Source organism: Cyprinodon tularosa, unplaced genomic scaffold (assembly GCF_016077235.1).
Source record: "Cyprinodon tularosa strain WSP-4 unplaced genomic scaffold, ASM1607723v1 ctg480, whole genome shotgun sequence".
In the NCBI taxonomy this organism is placed as follows: Eukaryota; Metazoa; Chordata; class Actinopteri; order Cyprinodontiformes; family Cyprinodontidae; genus Cyprinodon; species Cyprinodon tularosa.
The window spans coordinates 95084-118857 of NW_024039208.1; the positions used below are offsets into that span (position 1 = coordinate 95084).

At 34.8% G+C, this 23774-nt stretch overlaps 1 protein-coding gene across 1 annotated transcript; it reads left to right on the forward strand.

Moving 5' to 3' along the window:
- Positions 1-752: 752 nt before the first annotated feature.
- il15ra (interleukin 15 receptor subunit alpha) lies at positions 753-21532 on the forward strand. The gene is made up of 7 exons (XM_038302043.1): positions 753-1024; positions 4393-4584; positions 7233-7262; positions 10965-10994; positions 15982-16050; positions 17501-17599; positions 21447-21532. Exons 1-7 carry the CDS (start codon positions 793-795, stop codon positions 21530-21532), a joined length of 738 nt encoding a protein of 245 aa, XP_038157971.1. The 5' UTR covers positions 753-792.
- The last annotated feature ends 2242 nt before the right edge of the window (positions 21533-23774 follow it).

Genomic DNA, 23774 nt, shown 5'->3' on the forward strand with positions numbered 1-23774 from the left:
TTGTTTACTCATTTACTTCCCTGCTAAGGGTTATATACTGAATGTTTGTTAATATATATATACAGCTTAACTGAGATACAGAGTAAAGATTCTGAACTTAGAGAATCTTGTATTTGAACATGAGATGATGATTAAAATCTCTGGAGAAAGTTTTGTCACATAAAACAACAGTTTAAAAATAAGGATGAAGATGATTTTTATAACCTTTGTTGTTATTATTTTTATATTAGCTTACTATTAAAGCAGAAATAAAGTTGATTGACTTACCTTGTAGCCCCAGCAGGTGGCATTTGGGTTTCATTTAACTGAAACCTTAACAGTTTTTTTTTAACCAAATAGAAAAACATGTTGTTTTTTTTGAATAGTCAGTATTTGATACACACACACACACAAACACACACACACACACATATATATATATATATATATATATATATATATATATATATATATATATATATATATATATATATATATATATATATATATATATAAATTATAAATAATACATTTTTATATATATATAGTTATATTTACTTCAGTAAACATAACTATTACCTGTGTAACATCCACTCAAGCTCTTATGAAAAGTCTAATTTTCATAATTTTTTCTATTTCCTTGAGAACAGCTTTATCATTTTTTCTTCAATTTTGCAATTTACTTATTAAGATAAAGTCTCTTTTTAATATATAAACCCTTAGAGTGGCTTATCGGGCGCATCATTGATAAATAACTAAAAGAACTACAAATATGGCGTTGTTTGGTTTCAAGCCCGTAAGTGATCTCGCTCTATGATCTCCCTGACATTTCCTTATGCGCAGATTAATTTTAGCGAAAGTGAAAGAGCAACAGACGGCAGGCCAAGCAGCGGCAGGAGGTCTCTCTCTGATCATGGTATTTACGGGTTTCTACGGGGAACATGCAGTAAACCATCTCAGAGCTGGCAGATGGATCCAGATCGATTCTTCACTCTCTGTGTCTTGATAGCCTGTGTTCTCGGAAAGACGCGTCTCAGCGGTGCAGGTAAAAACTCTTTCATCTAATGTCTATATTTTATTACAAAATAGAACGATTTCAAACCTACGTAGTATTCAGAATAAGAATATTTTTACTATACCCAAATGCAATATTTATCATAATTGGTTCAATCCTAATAATTTTCCTTACTTCCTATATGGTATGACATGTTTATTTCTTTCAGTGTATAACAATCAAATGACAAACTAGTTTTCCATACTTAAGCTGACTAATTTACTATCTTACTAACCATCAGTGATTGGTTTCCTTTTTGTTGTTGAACTAAGTGAATGGTAAATTGTTTTGTTTTAGATTTTCCTTAAAAGTTGCTTTTTTTCTTTCCTTCAAGGTTATTAAAAATGTGCTTTGAAATTATAGGGCTGAAAAAAATGAATTGTGATTAAATTAATTGAAAAATTCATTAACTAATAGGTAAACAAATCTAATTATAACGTAAACAGGCTCTGAAACATGTAATCGGCTGAAAGAATAACCTTCTTACAGCAGTAATAAGTAAAACGTACAATTATAAACTATAGACATTTATAATTTATAAGAATTTGGTGAGTACAATACGTATCACGATGTGATTTATCCAGATATATCCAGATAGATGTTAAAAAGAGGATTTATTGCGATCATGTAGGGCTGCTATAAATATATTATATTTTAACTGATTTTAGCAAATTTGAATCAATACCAATATAGTATGATGAAATATGGTAATATTAATCATTTGAATCAATAGGTATTTCATCTAGTGAAATTATATTAGAACCACTTTTCTGAATATGAGCATCTGCAGCAGTGCTTAGTGCCATTTAAAGCTCCACATATTCTCTGTAACTGCACTCTACCTGCTTTCTGTCTAGCAGCAGCACCTGTGCTCTTCCTCCTCTATCCTCATCATCAATGCGCTGTATGCCCAACTTCACTGCTTCCTGAACTTTTGCCAGCTCCTCTGCTTCCTTTCTTTCAGGAAACAGTTGTTGTTTAACCTTTAGTGTTTAACTGGCTTGTCAAGTTGCAGCAAATTCCCACTGTTTACCCACAAATATAATTTTTCATGTTTTGGATCTTTGTGGCGCTAAAATAACTCCTGAACGGGATATCTCTCCAGCTCCCCTGCAAGCTGTCAATCATGTTTCCCCGCCCACTCCCATTGGGGGTCAAAATCTGAAGGTTAAAAAACTGATTTGAAAGTGTAAAAAAAAAAAAAAAAATCCTGAAACTGAAAAAGGAATGTGAAACTAAAAAAAACAAACAAAGAGAAACTGACAGAAAGGGATTTGAATTTGAAAATCTAAAATCTAAAACTGCAATAAAAAAGAAATATAAAAAGAAAAACTGTAATAAAATACTAACCTGAATCTAGATTCAATTCTAATAGTTTTATGTTGGCTTTTTTTTTTCAGTTTCAAAAATTTGATAGTACCGGTAAATATCAACTTCTATTTTAGAAGTTTACAAATATTTTGACCCATTTCTGACTCCATACTCTGTGATGGACTGACCAGTTAGGACAGTCAGGCACAGGTGTGTGTAAAAAAAAACAAACAAACAAAGAGAAACAGGGTTTTTTTTATTTAACCCAAAAAATATAAGATGTAACAAGTACAAAAATGGATCCAGAAAAGAGGTCAAAGGAACCATAATTACGGTACTCAAAATATCTGTAACAGAACAAGACTTACTCAAACAAACTGACCTTTAATAAGACAAAGGGGAACTTAAATAGCAGCTGATCAGTCCATGAAAGAAACACATGGGGAAAAACATACAAAAATGTAACTAAAACAAATAAAGTAAAACCCCATTTCCCCCCATAGCATTGACATGGTACGATCCAGTAAAAATCAGCTGGGTCCGAATAAAAAAAATAAAAAACCAGTAAAGGCCCGGAGACATTTTTAATTATAATCTGTAACTTAAACAGAATTTAACACTGAAATAAAATACGTTTTTTATGCATCCATGTTATGCATTGAATTTTTAAATAAAAAATATATGTTAAAAAACTAGAACATTTTTCCATTTTAAAATCTAAAGTATTTTTGAAGTAGAGAACAACAATCATTCAGTTTGGTAGATAGACAATTTCCTGATTCACACATTTTACCAAATATACTCAAAATGTGCAGGGTCATCTCTGAGCACCATTTCACTTTTCTGTCTCCAGTTCACCACAGTTCTTCCAGCAGTCCACTCTTTCTCTGCTCTCTTTTTCTCATCATCTTCTCCTTCTTTCCCATCGCCCGGCTTGCCACAGGTTTGCCTGCTGTTTCTAAAAGTAGCAGCAGCAGCAACCCAGACTGACAGCAGCTTATTGGCTAATTTGTATCACGTGTAGCCTGGTGCCAGACGCATCGGAGGGCTTTACCATATTAACAGGAAAAGCAGCGCAAATGAAATTAGACACTGTCGTCAGACAGCATGTGGTAATTTATAAATGTTTTACATCAGGTTGGGTCCAGATTAGCCAGCAGGTGGGTCCGGATCCAGACCGTGGTCCACTAATCCGTGACCTCTGGTCTTAACTACTTCTAAATAATCATGTTTTATTTACACTATTTCTAACTATGGCCATTGGGTGCCACGAAGATGCCACGATAACATCAGGGTGTCAGGATGCAACCAAGATGCCAAACTGGCTGCAAATGCATTTAGAAAATTTAATGCTGCATTTGTTACTTGACACCCACTTTGTGGTCGTGGCAAGTCATGGAAATAAGTGACCGGTGCCCTGGCAGGTCATGGAAAATTAGTGGCAGGCCGTCTGGCACCTCCTCCCACTGCCATGATTTGTGCCTGCGGTCTCTCCAGGAGACAGTGAGGAAGACATTAGAGACATTTGGGGAGATTAAAGAGCAGAAGAAAGGAGGAAGAGTTTAAAAAGTGGGTTAAAAATATCACTCTGTACTCATGTTCTTAAGAAACAGCTATAGTAAACTAACCTAGGAAAAAATAACAAGTTACAAGAATATTGATACTTTTTTAGCATCTCCCTTAAATTTGCTCAGTCTGACATAATGAACAATTTGTAGTTTCGTTAAATGTCTTCCTTTAGAGTTTATTTTCTTTCTTAGTCCCCAATCCATCCCACTTAACAGTTCCTATGACAAAGATATGTTGTGGTTCATTCTTAGAAGCTTTTCAAGCCTAAATCCTGCTGCCATTTTCCTTTTAGGAAGGAAAGCCTCGTCATTACTCTTCCAAATAACCAAAATGTTGCAAATTTTCCTGAACTTTAACATTTAACAAGCTAACTTAGAACCGGACAGTCTGAAATATTAATTTCTACATCCTGGGGTGAATCTGCAAGTGATTTAATGTATTTTTCTTAAAAAGTTGTATTTTTTTCATTTTTCTTTCAGGAAATTGTTTTTGTCCAAAAATTCCTGAAAAGGCCTTTACTTTACCTGGAAATGGCTGCTTCGGGAAAGACAGCAGATATCGCTACACCTGCATTGAAGGTTATGTGAGAAAGGCTGGAACGTCCAATCTCATCAAGTGCCAGGAGGAAAAGGGTCGCTTTAACTGGACTGTATCTAAACTCGTGTGTATACGTAAGATCTATTTGTTCTCTTTCTGTTTAAGACAAAAATATATCCATCGAACATCTGAAGTTGTTTTAAAATCGCTCAAAGCAATTTGGATCGTGGCTAAAAATCCAACTAGGATATTTTTATTAAAAGATTTTAAGTGATTGAACCTGTTTGCTTCTATCTACATTTATGCTTCAACTGATACACCGGAACTTCCCCATCCTGTTCTATTCTATTCTATTCTATTCTATTCTATTCTATTCTATTCTATTCTATTTAGCAATTTTTTGACTTTCTTACCCTTTACTTAATCAGGTAATATTTTACAAATTTTTAAGCTGAGAGCCAATTTTGAAAGCTTGAAGAACTATTCTGAACTAAAAAAGAGGGAAAAGAAAAACATGTCATCACATGGTAGTAATCTGATGCTCCTTTCTCATGATGTTTTCATAATAATGTGCAACACAAGTCCACAGTCTCTGTGGAGAGTTGTGTCATTCAGGTTGCTTGAAAAAAGAATCAGGCACGCATTGTTAAAAAACACTGATTATCTTGGTAACCTTAAAAAATATTGAAGAGGAATTTATAGTCTGAAATAAGTAAGTTAAAAAGGAAAATCTATTGTGTGAGGGGGCTGAGCTACAGTAAAGCCAAGGAATTTAAATCAAACGTCATACAAAGTAAAACCAAAACCACATCAACGTAAATAAACTGAATGACACTTTTAAGAAGGCTTTCGAAACATAAGCTGTTGATAAGCCACAATAAAATACCAAATACGGTTTATAAACATTCATTGTAAACATTATTACAAACATTATGAAGTAATCCGATGGAATAAATTTTAGTCTAAAAAGCTATCAGCAACAAATCATTTTTAGGTTATTCTTTGTTTACAGCCCTAGGAGCAGCCGGAAAATGTTGAAAGGGCAATATCACAATAGAAATTTTACACATTCAGTAATAAAATGTCACAGGGGATGGTATGGGGGGGGATTTAAGAAGGGGGATGCCAGGAGAAAAATTGGATGCAAACTATTGGTACTCCAACATGCAGGGTAGTACCAATACATTTAGGGGAGTGGCGGCCTGGTGGTTAGGGCATAGAGCTTGGAATCCTGAGGTTCGGAGATCGAGCCCCACTCTGGCAGACAGCCACTCTGGGTCTCTGAGCAAAAACTCTTAAACTCCTGATTATTCCCCCATGCCCAAGGATGGCAGCCCACTACTCCCCAAGGGGATGGGTTAAATGCAGAGGTAAATTTCCCCAATGTGAGATAAATAAAGTTCAGTTATTATTAGGGAAGCACATATGTCTTTGCTATAAAATATTTATTTTATGTTGAAAGGCTTAAAAGTCTTGTCATATCCACTCCAAGAGCGTATCTCATCTCTTCTAAATAAATTTCTTTTCACAGGCATGGATGAAGAAACGCCATTTTTGGAACTAGAGAACAAACCAGGAGTCTGAATGAACAATGCGTCAGAGTCTGGATGATAATGTGTAACTCGGATAAAACGTGACGTGACAGGCTACAGATGCTCTAAAAAGTCATATCTGATTAATACCACATATGGAAGTGGCACAATAGCGATATTTTTGAGATGGGTCACATATGGTTTGGTCGCCTTTGGGTTTTGGTCCTTGCTAGTAGTGCTGTTGTTTTTAGCAATGCTTTTAAGCCTGATATGTGTCGGAGATCAGTTCTTGATAAATTATGCATCAGTTATGCACAAGTTACTCATAGATTTTGGATAAGCTAGATGCCACGACTCATGAGTCACTTACACTTAACGTATGTCAACGATCAGATAACATCCCTGTAACCTATGCTCCATGTATGAGCAGACGCTGGGGTACGTCAGGAAATATGAAGCATCCTCAACATTTTTCGACATGTACCAGCGTGCTTCAGCATACTTCAGCGTGCTCGTAACTAATACAAAATGAACCTATAATTTATCCAACGTATGCAAGGGTTTTTGCAAGATTTTCCGTACGTCAGACATGCACTGGTCTAAATTGTCAAGGCGTGACAGGGGCATTATTACCTGTGTTAATGGCCACCTTTTGGATATTTGGTGGATCAGTGGTTCTGCCAGCAAATGACGCAGCAAAGTAATTTCCCTCTGGGATTATTAAAGTATTTCTGATTCTGATCTGTTAATGTTAGCTCATTGCACGGATGCTGCGGTTCTATTTAGGCTCAAAAAGGACACTCTCAGGAACGAAGCTTGGGATATTGTTAGGATAATTATCATTGAAGATGTGTGAGTTTATCACATCCTGGTATAGGCTGCCTGTTGCGTGTCAGAACTGACATTTTGATCTAATTAGGGGGTGTAAGCTGCCGTTTTGAAACCCTAAGAAATTTCTCTGATCTGAGTAAGATTACAATTACTATCTGAATCTGTTGTCATGTCTCCTGGCTATTTAATACATAAAAGTTATGAAGTTTTATTTAAAGAGTTTGTCCCAAGTGATCTCTTTTCAGGGAAAAGAACCAGAGATATAGAGCATCAGGGTGCACACACAGAGCCTATCTTTAATAATATATGGCCTTAATTTATCATAATCAATTGGATTTTGGTCTTTTTGGTAAAGGCATATAATCTGATAATGCACCTTTTAAGTTGATGAAGACACTCTCCTCTTTGCTTTTTTTTAGGAGACCCAAAGCTTCCACCAATGGACTCAGGTATGAAATGGTTTTGTTTTGTGGATGGGTGGGGTAGTGGGGGTACATTTGTCTTTCTAACAAAATGTACCCTCTTCTGTCAAGGCAGTTATATGCATTATATATATGTTTACAGACAATGCAAACTACTTATAATTCTTTTTTTAAACTGTCTTCAATTTTGAATTTATAAAAAGGAAAAAAAATACATCAACAACCAAACAGAACAAAAGGACATGCACAAAATATAAGAGCTGTTATCTGCCTCGTGCAGAATATGAGTGCATTTTGTTTACATTAACTTGCAAGGGCTGTGTAAATATCATATGCTCATACCGAAGGGTCAAAGATATGTCAGAACAGGGTCCCTGTGCAGTCTGGGATAGTCTCATGACATTTAGGAATTTCACTATCGTTTTCAAAGTCTGGATGTATTTAAGGAAAATTAAAGTACTACAAAAAAGACAAAAGGGATGGGAGACCGACAGATTAGGACTTATGGATTATTGGGAAACTATTACTTCAAAGCTTAAAAGGCCTGTTTGAACCTTTAGTTCTTAAATGAATGGTAAATTACCAAACAAAGCATTTAACCCTACATTTTTTTATTTATATTTTTTCAAGAATTGTCGTGAGAATCTAGATTTAAAAAAATGCTTGTTGTAAAATCAAGAGATGGCAGATCTAAGTTGGTTCAGCTGACAAACATATCAGTAGCTAATGTTGTACCAGTTCATAGTTAAAAGAATGAGCTCAATGTTCAGTTCACATAGATGAAAACTTTTATAGTTTTTTTTTTTATTAACAAAGTTCACGAACCTATAAATGAACTAGTTCAAGGTCATTTGGTAAATTAGGCCACATTCCTACACAATAGAACCTCATATTTCACCCTTTAAATGTGTGATCAAAATATATAGAAAGAAATGGAAAATACTTGATGCAGACAAGGTATGCTAGCCTTTATTTAACCCAAATTACACAAAACTTCAGAAATATACAGGAACAATCAGGTTCTGCTGAAAAGATCTGGATCAAAAATGATTTCTTACGAAAAAACTTCCTAATATGGTGACTTTTTAAAATATATTTTGGAACTGTGAATAAAGAGAGTAAAATCACCGACCCATCAAGGAGGTGAATATGAACGCGTTTATGATAACAATACTAAAACTCACAAAATTAGAGCATTTGAGTGAGTGAGTGATGCTTCTTTCTCATGGTGTTTTCATAATAATGTGCGGCACAAGTCCACAGTCTCTGTGCAGAGTTGTGTCATTCAGGTTGCTTGAAAAAAGAATCGGGCACGCATTGTTAAAAAACACTGATTATCTTGGTAACCTTAAAAAAATAATGAAGAGGAATTTAAAGTCTGAAATAAGTAAGTTAAAAAGGAAAATCTATTGGGGGGCTGAGTTACAGTAAAGCCAAGGAATTTAAATCAAATGCCATACAAAGTAAAACCAAAACCACATCACTGTAAATAAACAAATGGTAATCAAAAGGTCTTAAAACTAAATTTATAAACCATGATAGGACCCACCAGAAATAGATATTGGTGTCAGAGGGTCTATTAAAGTCCCTTTTAAACTGAGTTTTTATTTTTTTATGTTTAAAGGTCATAGTTGATACCTCAGCAGTGTTTAGTGGCAGCTTACTGTCTGAATTTAAACACTTTAAAGAAGGCTTTCGAAACATAAGCTGTTGATAAGCCACCATAAAAGACCAAACACGGTTTATAAACATTCATTGTAAACATTATTACATTATTACAAACATTATGAAGTAATCCGATGGAATAAATTTTTGTCTAAAAAGCTATTAGCAACAAATCATTTTTAGGTTATTCTTTGTTTACACATTCAGTAATAAAATGTCACATTTATTACTGAATGCCACGAAGATGCCACGAAGAAGGGGGGGGAGTCATTTAATAGGGATGATTTTTAAGATTGTTTTTAAGAAGGGGGATGCCAGGAGAAATATTGGACGCAAACTATTGGTACTCCAACATGCAGGGGAGTACCAATACATTTAGGGGAGTGGCGGCCTGGTGGTTAGGGCATAGAGCTTGGATTCCTGAAGTTGGGAGATCGAGCCCCACTCCGACAGACCAAAAACTCTTAACCCCTGATTGCCTCCCGGGTGCCCAAGTGGGCTGCCCAAGGATGGCATGCCAAGTGCCATGCCACTTGGCATGGTAGCCATGAAGACACTCTCCTCTTTGCTTTTTTTAGGAAGGGGTGCACACACAGAGCCTATCTTTAGTAATATATAGCCTTAATTTATCATAATCAATTGGATTTTGGTCTTTTTGGTAAAGGCATATAATCTGATAATGCACCTTTTAAGTTGATGAAGACACTCTCCTCTTTGCTTTTTTTTAGGAGACCCAAAGCGTCCGACAATGGACTCAGGTATGAAATGGTTTTGTTTTGTGGATGGGTGGGGTAGTGGGGGTACATTTGTCTTTCTAACAAAATGTACCCTCTTCTGTCAAGCAGTTATATGCATTATATTTATGTTTACAGACAATGCAAAATACTTATAATTCTTTCTTTAAACTGTCTTCAATTTGAATTTATAAAAAGGAAAAAAAATACTTCAACAACCAAACAGAACAAAAGGACATGCACAAAATATAAGAGCTGTTATCTGCCTCATGCAGAATAGGAGTGCATTTTGTTTACATTAACTTGCAAGGGCTGTGTAAATATCATATGTTCATATCAAAAATGATTTCTTACGTTCCTCATTCAGTAGCAGATATTTCCCAAGATAGCTCTGATGCTTTACCTCAATATGTCGCTTTAAATTTGAAGTGAGTGTGGCTGAAGTGCAGACTTGTTTATTAACTCACAGTTTGCACAAAAATGTGAGGTTTTTTTTGTTTGTTTTTTGTCCAAGTCTTCCTTTCTTTATTCATAAAGTTCCAATGAAAAACATTGTTATCAACAGGGCCGTAACCAGGATTTTTGAAATATTGCGATAAATCATACTTGGCGAAAAAACTTCCTAATATGGTGACTTTTTAAAATATATTTTGGAATGGTGAATAAAGAGAGTAAAATCACCAACCCATCAAGAAGGTAATTATGACTGTGTTTATGATAGCAATTCCAAAACTCACAAAATAAGAGTGAGTGAGTGTGAGTGTGAGAATGAATGTTAGTGAGTGAGTGTTATTATTTTTCATATATTATTATCATCATTATACTATATTATTATTGTTGTTGCTGTTATTAATATTGAATTATTATTACTACTACTATTATTATTGTTACATTCATCACCATGCATTGACATGTCCCACTAAATGAATCAAATGACTTTCAATGTGGACTTTATTTTTTTTTAAACAAATGAGAATGCATGCTGATATTTACACCAATCAAAGCATATAGTTTTGACATTTCTCTGAATTAAAAAAAAATAATAATAATAATAAAAAACGGGGCTGTTTATCAACTGATCGCGAATGTGAGCTGCGTGTGCCGTTCATTATTCTCAATTATCTCTCACTTTCACGTCCTTTTAAGTCCTTACCTCATACCAAATAAAAAAAGCTTTGAATTTGGACTTTTGCATTAATAACAATGCATCATCAACATACAGTGTAATTTAGCGGTTAGGATTTATTTCCTGCAGATTTTTATGCTGTTTTACATTGAAATAACTGTGAAGTTGATGGATAAATTGTCTTATCGTTTTGCTGTTGATCAGGTTCTACAACTCAGGCAACAGCCCTACTAGGTAAGAAACAATCTATAAAATCTTGTCATATAAAACCTGTGATTGCTTTAAATGACTATTTCCTAACTTACAGAGAAAAGCTGTTGTTTAATAACTAATTTACTTCTACAGTCATTTTGTTCTACATCTGAATGAATGTTACCAACTTTATGAGAAATAAAAGCAGACAGAAATAACGTGTTCTGAGATATATTTTAATTAATAACATAAAAGAAGATTTCTGAATGAGTCAAAGCTAAGACAATGTTCTTTAAAATCAATTTCGCTCTAGTTGTGAGAATTTGTAATTTTAACAGAAAATATGAATGTTTTTTTAAACAAATATTTTAAATAATAGTCATTGTACCTAAAACCAAATAAGCTGTTTTATATTTAATTAAAATTTAGCCTTTTATTTTCCCTTAATTTTTAGTCAAGTTCTGTCAACTAAATCTTTCTGCAAGTAAATTTAAACTTGAAGAAAATATTACGCTTATAGACGTATTTCAAAAAGTGTCCTGGCTATTTAACTTTAAAAAGTGGTACACAGGAGCACAGGAATGTAAGTTTCTTCACCAGTATTTACATCCTTTTCTGTGATTATTATTTCAGTAGAACTGAGTGGAAAGTTGTTTTGGTTTATTTAAAAAAAAGGAAGTGGAACAAATTTGTGATTAAAACACCTTGAACCACAAGTATGCTTAAAATATCACTTAGAAAAGACAAGTTTGAGGAGCCTCGGTTGCCACAAAGGAAAAAAGCTGAACCACCAAAATGTTGTCATCCTTTCAAGTCCATGTACATATTTTGGTTTGTTTTGGAAGTCATGATATTTAAAGTCCTCTGTATCATTGATGGATGAAGTACTCAACAGTAGTACTAGAGTGAAAGTATTAATACTCATGGTCAAATCTTACTCAACTACGAGTAAAAGCTACTCAGTCAAACATCTACTCAAGTTCAATTATTGAAACACTAGCTTTGGAAAATACTTAAATATTCAAAAGTACATTGATTTAAAAGTACTTAAGTACTCAACAATACAAATTAAATGTTGTAATATCAGTACATTTCTTTATAGTTTTACAAGTAACTTTAAAGAACCTTGTAACTTTCAGAAACCACCTGATGTATTGATGCGTAGAACCATAAATTCTTTCCAGACCACCTGGAAAGAACTTCAGCATAAAAACGGCACAAAAAACAAGGACAGCTACCTAAATTATTATTATTATTATTTAGAAACAAACAAAAAAAGAAAACAGGAGAGTCTCGATTCTCCTCACTATTCATAAACTACTAATTATATCAGCCCTGAGTTTCGCACATTTGTGGAATTTCATGTCGCGTCCAAATTCAGCCCTGAGGGCAGCTATCCCACATGATGAAATTGCATCTCAAGAAAGAGAAACAGCAACAGCGGTTTACAAACCTAAGCTGAGCCAAAAGAAATAAATAGAAGCTTCCTCAAAACATAGTGGAGTAAAAAGTACAATACTTGACTTTGAAATGTATTGGAGTGAAAGTCATAAAGTGCCCACCCAAAAACTGGCTCAAGTAAAGTAAGGATACAAAAAAAAGTACTTAATTATAGTAATAAAGTAAATTTTCTCCATTATTTTCCACCACTGCTCCGTATTTATAGAACTTGGTAAATTTAAAGCAGTATTCTGTTAGGGAAATTAAGCTTTTGGAGTTTTGCAGTAAAACACAATAGGGTATTTTTGGCTACAAGCATATTACTAAAAGTGTGACAGTGTAGTTTCAGTCTGTGCAAAAACACGCATTTTTTATTCCACATAGAGGGAAATTGCGTCTTTGTATCAGCCTGATCTTTTCCCTATATTTGATATAAACATGTTGGTCTGTATGGTAAATAAAGTTTGTTTATTCTTTTAAACAAGTTTACCTTGACCTCTTGCCTTATCAGATCGTTTCTGCTCAATCTTTTTTTTTTTTTTTTTTGCTGTTGTTTGGTTGAGCTGGGTTCAGTTTGGACATAACTTTAATATATTTATCTTTTCCATCCAAAACTGAATCATCGGCCTGGATAAATAATCTAGGGCCATATGGCAATTGGATCCCCATGATCAAACATACACTATCATACATTTTGTTCCTGTATTTTTGGACTTTATCACATGATCATAAAACCTGAACTAAATTACCTTCTTCAGATTTGCATTGCCAACAACCTGATGTGGGTGTTGGCGCAGTTTTTACCAGCAGATGATGAATATGTCATTACCTGGAACTGGAAGTTATAGCTAATGATCAATGTCATTCTAATCAAGGGTAAAACCAGGTAATGATCTTTAGTTAAATGATTATAACTGACATTTTGCTCAATTGCTAGGTGTTATTAACTGCTTACCTTTGCGGCTGAACGTTTCTGTTAAATCCAACATGTCTTCACCATGAGTAAATGCCGGTAACTTGGTTTATAATTCAAGCACACTTAGTAATCATTAACCACAAGGCATATATGTATTTCTGTCTATTCAATTTGTCACTGAAAGGAAGTAGGCTCTGCTCTTTTTATAAAACCAGTCACTGCTGTATAAATAACCACACACTACAACAATTAAAACAGAATGGGTGCTTTATTTATTGAACATAATCCCTTTTTCATCCACTAGACGTTCAGAAACTCATTTAACATGGCGTAACCACTATATAGTGCCCTATATACTGATTAGGGTGGACATTCGGATGTGACAGAAATAAGATGTTTATAAAAACGATGGGTACCATGGCAACTGATTTTATCGGCAAACACAGCTAATCCACATCTAATCTAACAGGCCAAAACACACTACTGCAATCGGGCTAACCCTGATAGATCAGCAGCAATGGTAGGATAATAACCACAGGAAAGGAACTACAAGATGTCGGACTGTCCCAAAATCGTCATAAATATCAGCTACACTGCAAAAAATGGAAATCTAAGTAATTTTTTCTTAAAATAAGTGCATCTTTTCTCAAATTGAGGACAAAAGTGAGACACTTTGCCAATGGGACAAGAAAATTTACATTTAAAATAAGGAAAAAACAATTGCATTGTCTTATTTCAAGTTCATCTTATCTAAGTATCTTATTTTATGAGTAAAGATACTAATTTCATTGGCAAATCATCGTATTTACCTACTCAAATTAAGGGTAAACACACTTAATTTGAGAAATTTTTTACTTAATTCTTGATAGTTTTTGCAGTGTATAAACCAAGCTGACTTTCACCAGATGGCCGACAGACTCACACGCATTCGAGTGGCAGCGTGTGTAACAATGTGCATTCGGACTGGGAGAAAAGTAAACAGAGACAAACGACAGAAAACACAGACAAGAAGATGACAAAAGAAAGATTAGGACTGGAATGGCGGCTGTAAAATCAAAAACACATCATTTGAATGTTTGCCATAAACATCAGCAAAAATAATTCAGGAGATCCTTTTAATAAACTTATCAGCATTTAACTATTATTTTTACTTGCCCAGGCAAGGTACCCATTGAATTGTAAAGATTCTTAACTTTCTGCTACACTATGGGAGAGGAGAGGATGGGTTATGTATTGAGTAGCTGTTTCTGCCAAATTTCAGCACACAGCTGTTTCGAAGAGGGATGTAGTCCTTTTGGCAGCAAAAATGGACTACGCCTCCTGAGATTGCACCACGTGTAACGTGATGTCCAGCTGGAAGTTCAGGTTTCTCCATTACATCCAGACTGAGGTCCAGGGAAAGGGGTTGTCTCTGTGGATTTAAAGAGGCTGCAGGGCACAATTCAGGATGTGATGTCAGAGGGACAGGTTGCATCAAAACACAGCCGTAATCTGACACCCACAGTGAAAATGTTCTGATCCGTAACATATTAGTAGCCCTAATCTCGATAATCTGGAAGGAGTCCAATAATAACGATGTATAATTTTAATCTGAATGTCAAGAATCCTCTCATTAACGTTTTAGACACCAAACTAGGGATACAGTTGCTGCACTTGCTCAGCCAGTGTGCTGCAAATAAATTTCAAGAAATTTTCTAAGTTTTATTCAACCGATGTTTAGCAATAAGTCTGACTTTAGAGTAAGAAAATCCAGGAAGAATTAGTATTTTCTTTCTCATCAAGAAGCAGCCAATCAGACGTTAGGTTTTCTATGGAAGTGGGTCCAGTCCCGCCCACTGACGGTAATGGGTGACGTTCTGTAGTGAAAATAATGTTAATAAATTAACTTAACAAAGAAAAAAAATAAATAAATAAATTTAATCAATTATTGTCATAATTTAAAATGCATATAAAATTATTTAATGGCATATTACATTATTCACCTCTATATTTCATTTAATAGTACATTTAGCTTTTTAATCCTGTATAAAGTAAATAAAACATATATTTAATTATTATTTAATTGTTTATTTATTTCATTTAACATTGATTATTTCATGATACATTTATTTATCTTATTTTTATTTTATGATAAATGCATTTATTAATCAATTAAATGTTGTCTCTTTTTACCCTCCATAGGTCTATGATAGTAGAAGTATTGCAATTTCTAATTTACTGCAGTTGACTTATTTTGTAAAGCAAGAAAGCCCCAGTAATAAAGTTAGGGAACCGCTGCCTTAGGACACAAATTGTAGGCAAACATTTTTGGGAAGGTTTATGTTTCATTTTAATTTGACACGTCCAGGCTTCCTTTGTTTGTTTGTCAGTCATTTCTTCATATTTGAAGTAAAAACAGAATCAATGCTGAAATACAATCAATAATACAAGCTGAGCTAAAATAAATCTGGAGCTAATTATAAGGCTATTTTTCATTGGGATGCGGTTGATCCAGATGTGACCGAAAACTATTTAACTGCATTGTATGTTTCTTGCCAAATGCTTATGAATTACCACTGATTGTAACAAAAATAAATATTGTTGAGTTTGTTTTGTTTATTTTTTGCTTAAAATGAGCTTCAGATGGTTAAAGAATCAGGAATGCAGAGAAATAGTTACATTTTTTCTTTGCAGAAACGTCTACAAGCCATCAGTCTACAAGAAACTCCACTTCTAAGGCTAACATGCACCAAAGCACATCAGGTAAGAGGCAATAAATCCAGTGTGTGTTGTCATCTGCAGCTGTCTGTGTTTACATTTTATTGTCATGGTTTTTTCATATCAGTGCCATATTTTGTTTTGAGTTTCTCAGAAGTTTTCCTTCTCGGTGCATTCTGGTTTAAACTCTTATAGAGGTGTCAGTCCTTATCTTTTGCTCAGTCAGATCCTTCTGTTCACATGCCCCAAATCCTGCATCCTCTCACAACCTTGTTTAGATTCCCCCTGTCAAACTCTGCTGGTTTTCTCACGTACAGAGATTTATCTGTGTTTTTCCTTATTTTCTGTAAGTTTATCAGATCCCACATATGTCTGCCTCTGACCTATTTCCATGTGTGTCCCTACCACCTAACTACATACATGATATCTAATGTAAAAACAAAACAATGGTGAAGGACATTAGTATGTTTCCTAAATCTTTATAAATATGGGTATTTTGACCTTGTGAGTGGAAATGTATATAGGAAATGTATATTTTAATGTATCAGCAAATTCCACTGTATTGGACATTGTAGTTAAAAAAAATCATGTTTTGGGCCTAAAACTTTTTTCATTTGGATTTTTCTGAAAAACTAAGAGTTACATATAGGGACAAAAATTTAAGTCAGCATAGCTAATTGTAATCTTTATCTTCATTAATTGGTTTGCCAGAATTTTTGTGTTTTTCTTGAGAAATGGGGGAAGACTGAGTTTTAGAGTTAGCTTTTCAGTTAGAGGCTCAATGTTCTGTGAATGTTCAAGTTAAAGAATAAAAAAAAACACTAATAAAGAGTAGATGTGGGCGATACCGGGAATTTTGTATTGATACGATTCCAAGTAAATACAGGCTCAGGATCACCGATATCGATACGATGCCGATACTTTTTACATTTAAACTAACTGTTGACCTTTCAGTGTTTTTGTAATTTTGACTTTTTTCTCAGAATTCTGACTGAATTCTGACAATAAAAAAAGTCAGAATTCTGAGATTAAAGTGAAAATTCTGACTTTTTTCCCATACTATACTGAAATAAAATAAAAAAAATCTCTTAACTTTTTTTTTTTTTTTTTCAGTGGCCCTAATCCTCTTCCGTAGAAATTAGTTAGACTGATGTCAAAATAATCAGTATCGATATCAGCCCTAGCAGTACTGCATCAGTCAGTCTCTAGTTCTGACCTCCTGGATGGTCGACCTGCTTCTAGAGTAATTTTGGTGAGCTGGCCACCAGTGCTACATATTTTCTCCATTTGTAGTTATAAACTTTTCCTAAATCCTTACCAAATCGTTTGTCTACAGTCTTAATATCACCTGACTTAATACATTAAGTTTAATTTTAAAAAGTCCCAAAAAGCCTTTTAGGAATGACGCATAAAATGTTGGTTTCTGCTGCTTCTTATTCTCAGGTGTGGCAGTTTGTTAATAAACATTACAAAATCTTTTCTTTTTCGCATGCAGGAACTGGAAGTACGACAACAGGGCAGCCCTGTACAAATTCAAGCTCTACACACTCACCAATGGAAAGGAATAATAAAACCATCTCAACCATAACTGCAGGTAATCCTATATTCCAGCTTTCTGAATGGAATCCAGTTTGATTTGGCTAAACGTTGTTGCCACCATTAATAGTGATCTACAAAGAATTTTGAAATAAATTCATATTTTACTTGCATATTGTTTTACAATCTTCCACCGTGCTTAACAGTAATCATGACAGGATTCTCCGTGTTTTTTTTCTGTTGCTATACAGCAAAAAGTTCTGCATTAAGTTACTGTCACAATGTTATCTATCTTGCCCTGTACTGTGGGTTATTAATGCATATACTACATATTATGTGGTCTAAATATGTGTCCACCCTATGGCCCATTATCGCTTGTAACCTACTGCTTAATGACTGTGGGCCAATGGTATGGAGTGAATTTTGTTCCAATATTCTTGCAAACACTTTGGTAAATAGATATTTTTGATAAAATGCCATTCAGAAATGAAACTGTAAAAGATTTTAATTTAAGAACGGATTCTTTTAAAATATTTTGTGTTAGCTAGATTTTCTTTCAAATTTTAATTTCTCTAAATGTTTTTAACATTGTTTTTTTTCCATTTAATTTCTGAAATTGTTTTACAATTCATCTTCTCTTCCCTTCTTGGGGTGGACTTTCCTCTGGAGTGAGGAGTGAAGGCACATCTCTATTGGTCTGTTGGACATTCCAATTACAAAACAGGTTCTTTGCTGCTGCAACAAATATGGAACAAAATTCACTCCATATAAACAGAAAAGTTATCGATTAAAGAAAAAAAATAAAACAATGCCCTTTATGATTTAAAATGGCAGACAAGCTCTGGCAGTAACATTTAATTAGTTATGGAGCTTGTGTCTAATACCATGAAAATGATTAGCTGTGGTGTGAACAGATGCCTGGCAGTGTTTCCCACAGGATTTTAGGAGACTGGTGGGAGAGTCTCTGACCCTCGGGGGTTTTCATGTGTGCACATTTTTAAGCATGGTGTATCCCACTTAAAGGGGAACGCCAGATTTTTTACATTGGGCCCTTGATTTTACGTTGTTACATCATGTTCTACTCACCCATATGAGTTTTGTGTCATTTGGAGCTGTTCTGAAGATATTCCGTTATTCCGGTTATATCCAAGTGATGTCTTCCTATGGGCAAACGACTTAAAAGCACAAACTAAACTGTTCATAATTTATTCTTTATGGTACACCAGCATTTAAAACATGTAAGCGAATCACTGTCCCCCAGACATCCACGGTTATATTTTTATATTTATATTTTTTTAAAACAAAGCGGAGTGTGTATGACATCATTCGCAAAAGACCATCAGTGCTTCCCATTAATGGGAAACACTGCCTGGTGTTGACCTTCTTGGTGGTCAATATTAGCATGGTGCTCCATGAAGGCTTCAAAGGCCTTTTCTGTTTAGGCTGTGGATAGAGAATGACTGTCGGTTGGTATGTTGGTCTCTTCAGGCTTCTACCTCTTTTTCCCCTTTAGGACTTTAAGTGAAACATGTCAAACTCATTTGTTTTCTTTCCGTCTAACTTATTTCTGGCAGTTAATGGAGTTAATTTTATATGAGCCTGAGGACTCTGGCTCTGTTCCTTTCCACATTTTTTCGCCGCATTTCTTCATGTGAACAAGAAGTTTTATCATCATTGGCAGTGTACTCAGCATTCCTATTCTTCTTTTTAAGCCTCTTGGCATATGTGCCTTTCTGTGAGTTTTATGAGTTTCATCTGCTTTTTTATTGCAAAATCCATGGTTTCTAGTTTTCTCAGATTAAAAAAAATCCATCAGCTAAAATTAAAAGTGGAGTTGAGTCACATTTCATGTTATTAGAAAGAAACAGAATACTTGTAGATTTATGCTGACTTGGTTTTAAATGGCTATACTTTAATCCACTTCCTCTATAGAGGTCAGACTATGGGCCTATTGATTAACTTCTGATGTTTCAGGTCCATGCCAACCAGTAACCAGACAGAGGACACCTCTCACTGCAGCTACAGCTTATCGACATTACAAAATGTGCCTCAGTCGTAATAACAGTACATTTATTTCCTATAACGGATATACAGCAGAGGATTAGGGGCATAAAGAACTCACACACAAAAACAGGATACTGAATCTTAACTTTAATCTCAGAATTCTATTTATTTTACCTCAGAATTCCTTTATGCTCAGAATTCAGCGTATTCTCAGAATTATGGCTTTAATCTGATCATTTCAACTTTAATGTCAGATTTCTGGCCTTGATCTCAGAATTCTTACTTTTATCTCACAATTGTGACTTTTAATCTCAGAATAAAATTTTAAATTCCTTAAGACTCTGTTGTAAAAATCCAGGATTACCAGTTTGAGTAGGAATACTACTAGACAATTTTTTGAGAATGTTTCTCAGATTAAAGCAAGAATTCTGAGAATAAAATCAAAAATCAATATCCTTTTATATCTCTATCTAAACTCTATGCTATGTTTTAATTATGCATCTAATCGATAACTTAAATCTTAGACTTAAACATCTGGAAGATTTGCCAAATAAACAGGTTTAACACACTGATACCCACTCATTACTGCATCCATACAGTGTCTGGCCTGCGGTCAAAATCAAATAATTTACAAAATAATCCTAAACGAGCATTATCTAAAATTATAATCTAATTACAATTAAAATAACTCCAATTGGGGAAAAATTAAAAAGTATTAAATGTGTTTTTTTTAACATACCATCTCTTTCTTCAAAAAGTCTTTTAGTTAATGACTTAATTTGTGATAATCAAGTTGGTTTATGTTGCCTTATAGAAACTTGGCTGCAGCAAGAGGATTATGTGAAATTCTCACTTACCCAAAAATTCTATGCGACGAAGAGTAGCAACAATATTTCAGTCTGACTTACTAATCACTCCTAAGTCAGTTAATAATTACAACTCTTTTGAAAATGTAACGCTTAGTTTCCCTCATCCAAACTGCAAAGTCTTCTTTTTTCTACTTTGTATGGTCCGCCAGGTCCTTACTCCGAATTTTGGGATTCCTATTTGATTTAGTGTTGAATACTGACATGGTCATCATCGTGGGTGATTTTAACATCCATTCTGACATTGAAGGTGATAGCTTAAGATCAGCCTTTAATACTATCTTAGATACTATTGGCTTTGTTTAAAATGTGAATAGACCCAAACATTCTTATCTTCATACTTTGGACCTTGTAGTGATGTATGGCATTTAATGTGAAGAAATAAGAGTATTTCCTGACAACCCTGTCCTCTCTGACCATTTTTTTAAATAACTTTCAGGATTACTTTGGCAGAAAGTATTCTCCTCCCCAAAAGAAGGTTTCACTTTAGCAGATCATTATCAGATAATGCAGTTATAAATTTTAAACAATCTGTTTCACTTTCTCTCTCCTCTGTGTCACTGAGCAGTGCTGCAGAGGGTAAAAGTTTAGTTTATTTCCCTTCAAAGGTTGATGATGTTGTTGATGGGGTTGCTAGTTCTCTGCGTACTGCCTTAGACAACATGGATTATGGCATCTCCATTTTTACTTCTTCGTTAAGTTTTGCAAGAAAATCATCTCTGCCTCTACAGGATTGGATTTTGGTTGTAACAAGTATCCACAAATCCTGACAACACCCAAGCAGTTTTAATGACTCCAGGTAGCAGTCGTTTAAATGTATCCAATAAAACAAGCAAAAAAAAAACACTTATGCAAAGTAAAGCCTCTCATTCCGAGTTAAAATGTGCATCAGAATCCCTCCTATAGCAAAGAACAACAGCGTTTAGTTTGTCTTTTTCACAGAAACAATTCTGAGAGCAAATAACTGATATTATAGAAGCTAACAAGAGGAAGAACTGTATCTGAGCATGTTTTTCTTTTTTCTGTTTGAAGCAGCCCAGAACACCATTGGTATCACTGTATCCATGGTGGTCCTACTTGCTGCTGTTAGTGGTGTTGTCTTCTTAATATATCGAAGGTAAGATGAGCTTAAGAGCACATTTAGCAAATATAAAAGTTTAAATATCTGAGCTGACAAAAATTGTCTTTCGGTTTTTGTTTTCTAGGAGGAATCGACCAACTTCTACACACCACATAGAGATAGAGGAAATGCAACCAATGAATACTGTTTGATCTGAAATCTTGAATTTGTATAGAAGAATGTTAATGGAGGAAGGAAGAATAGGAAACTTTTATTTAATTGTTGACTTAAAATACTGTTAATTCATCTTATTGTGAAATGACTTTTTGAAATCTAGTGTGAAATTTACCATTGTGTTTGCTTATTTAAGAAATGACATGGACAGAAAAAAAGTTTACAAGATGTTAAGTCGTGGCCATGCGTTACTAAGGTGTGGGTACAAGATAGTCAAATTGTTTGCAAGGGTAGCGTAGCATACATTCAAGAAACATGCAGAACTGACATAATTTCATTTTAATTAAACCTTAGAATGAACTATAATGACATCCTGTGATCTCTTGCAATTAAACATTAAGTGATCATTACTAAGATACACTTAATTCAGGTGCTGAAGGCATACGGATTGAGACGTAAAGATAATGCAGACATTGGCCACATTATTGACTTGATCCAGAAGGAGCTGGAAGGACCCAGGAGACTGCATGGTTATAGGTGGAGGCCCGAAAAATGGCAGATGAACATCATCGGGGCAAAAAAGGAGGATGTAAGTGTAGCAAGTGTGCAAAAAATGTTTATATTTCACTCCAAATCCGTTTTGATAATTTATTTTATATTTGTTTTTAAATTGTATTTTATTTTGGCGGAGAAGCTTTTATTTTCTTGTTTCCTGTTTTCGCGTCATATCCTGTGTGTTCCCGCTGCTTTCCTCAGTTCGCGCCGAGCCGCGCTGGGGAGAGGTAAGCATACAGTGTGGTCTTCTATTTGTTTCTTAAAAATATCAAAAATGTATGTTTTATAAACTCACGTTGTTATATACCTTTGGTTAAATGTTATATGTTTAGTGCAGCGCTGTTTTGGGTTTTTAATTCCTACACTGGTGACATTTATTGGGTCTACTGTGCCAATGTGGTTCTTTTCGTTCTTCTCATTTGTTAAGGTGTATGTGTGGGGAAGCCCGAACCCAAGAACTGCTGTCCTGAATTTTCTTTTGTTTTAAACAGGTATGTGAGTTGTTTAATTAATGTATTCAGTATATTTTTATGGAAAGTTCTTTTTATTATTAATTCAATTTGGCCTGAAAGAATTGCAAATATTGGGCAGATTATTTCCGTTTGCATTTTATTTAATTGTTTTGAATGAATGAATGTATTATTTTATTATTTTTGAACCTCTGAGAGGAGTTTAGTTGTTTTGAACACATTCCTGTCTGAGTTCGCGCCGAGCCGCGCTGGGGAGAGGTGTATGTGTGGGGAAGCCCGAACCCAAGAACTGCTGTCCTGAATTTTCTTTTGTTTTAAACAGAATAAACCTGCCCTACTGCTGCAATACACCTATGGTCCTCGTCTGCTGATTCCTTTGACTGTTATACACAACGCAGAGTTCAGATTAGGGCGGCTACAGTGGTGCCGTGACCCGGATCCACACTGCTTCGGACAAGTTCATCGTGGTTCGTGAAGAGTGGATCAACGTCAGCTGGTCACCTGAGGTTGCTTGTTACATTAACACATTTACACAGACTGAATAGTATGACAGAGTTGAACGTGGAATAGTGTTTTGCTCTAGCAAAAAAAAAAAAAAAAAAAAAAAAAGAAAAAAATTGTTTTTATGTAGAGAATAGTGAGAAAAAAAAAAAGCTGAAAATGACTTATGTTAAAGATAAAGCAGACGAGGATAAATGTTCATTGAGTGGTGTTAACTTTACATTTGGGAGAGGGAGAATGATTGAGGCTTTGCCCTTTACCCCAGCTCGAAACACTAATGTTGCAGGCTCTCCAGCCCTTTGTTCTACACGTGTGGTTGAGAATGTATCCTCTAGTAATGTGCACGATGGTGTGGCCCTGGACAATCCCGTTAGTGCTGACCCGCCATTAAGTGACCTTATTACAAGCATTGCACAGCAAGTTGGACAATCTATAATGGATCGTCTTAAGGGTGAATATAGAGAAGGGAATGATATGGGTCTGCAATCTCAGGACGGGGTTGGTCAATCACAGAGTGAACCAACTTACCTCAACTTGACTGGGGCAAAGCTAGTACTGCAGTCAGACGTCAAAGAACCCCCCACATTTAGGGGAGATGGATCT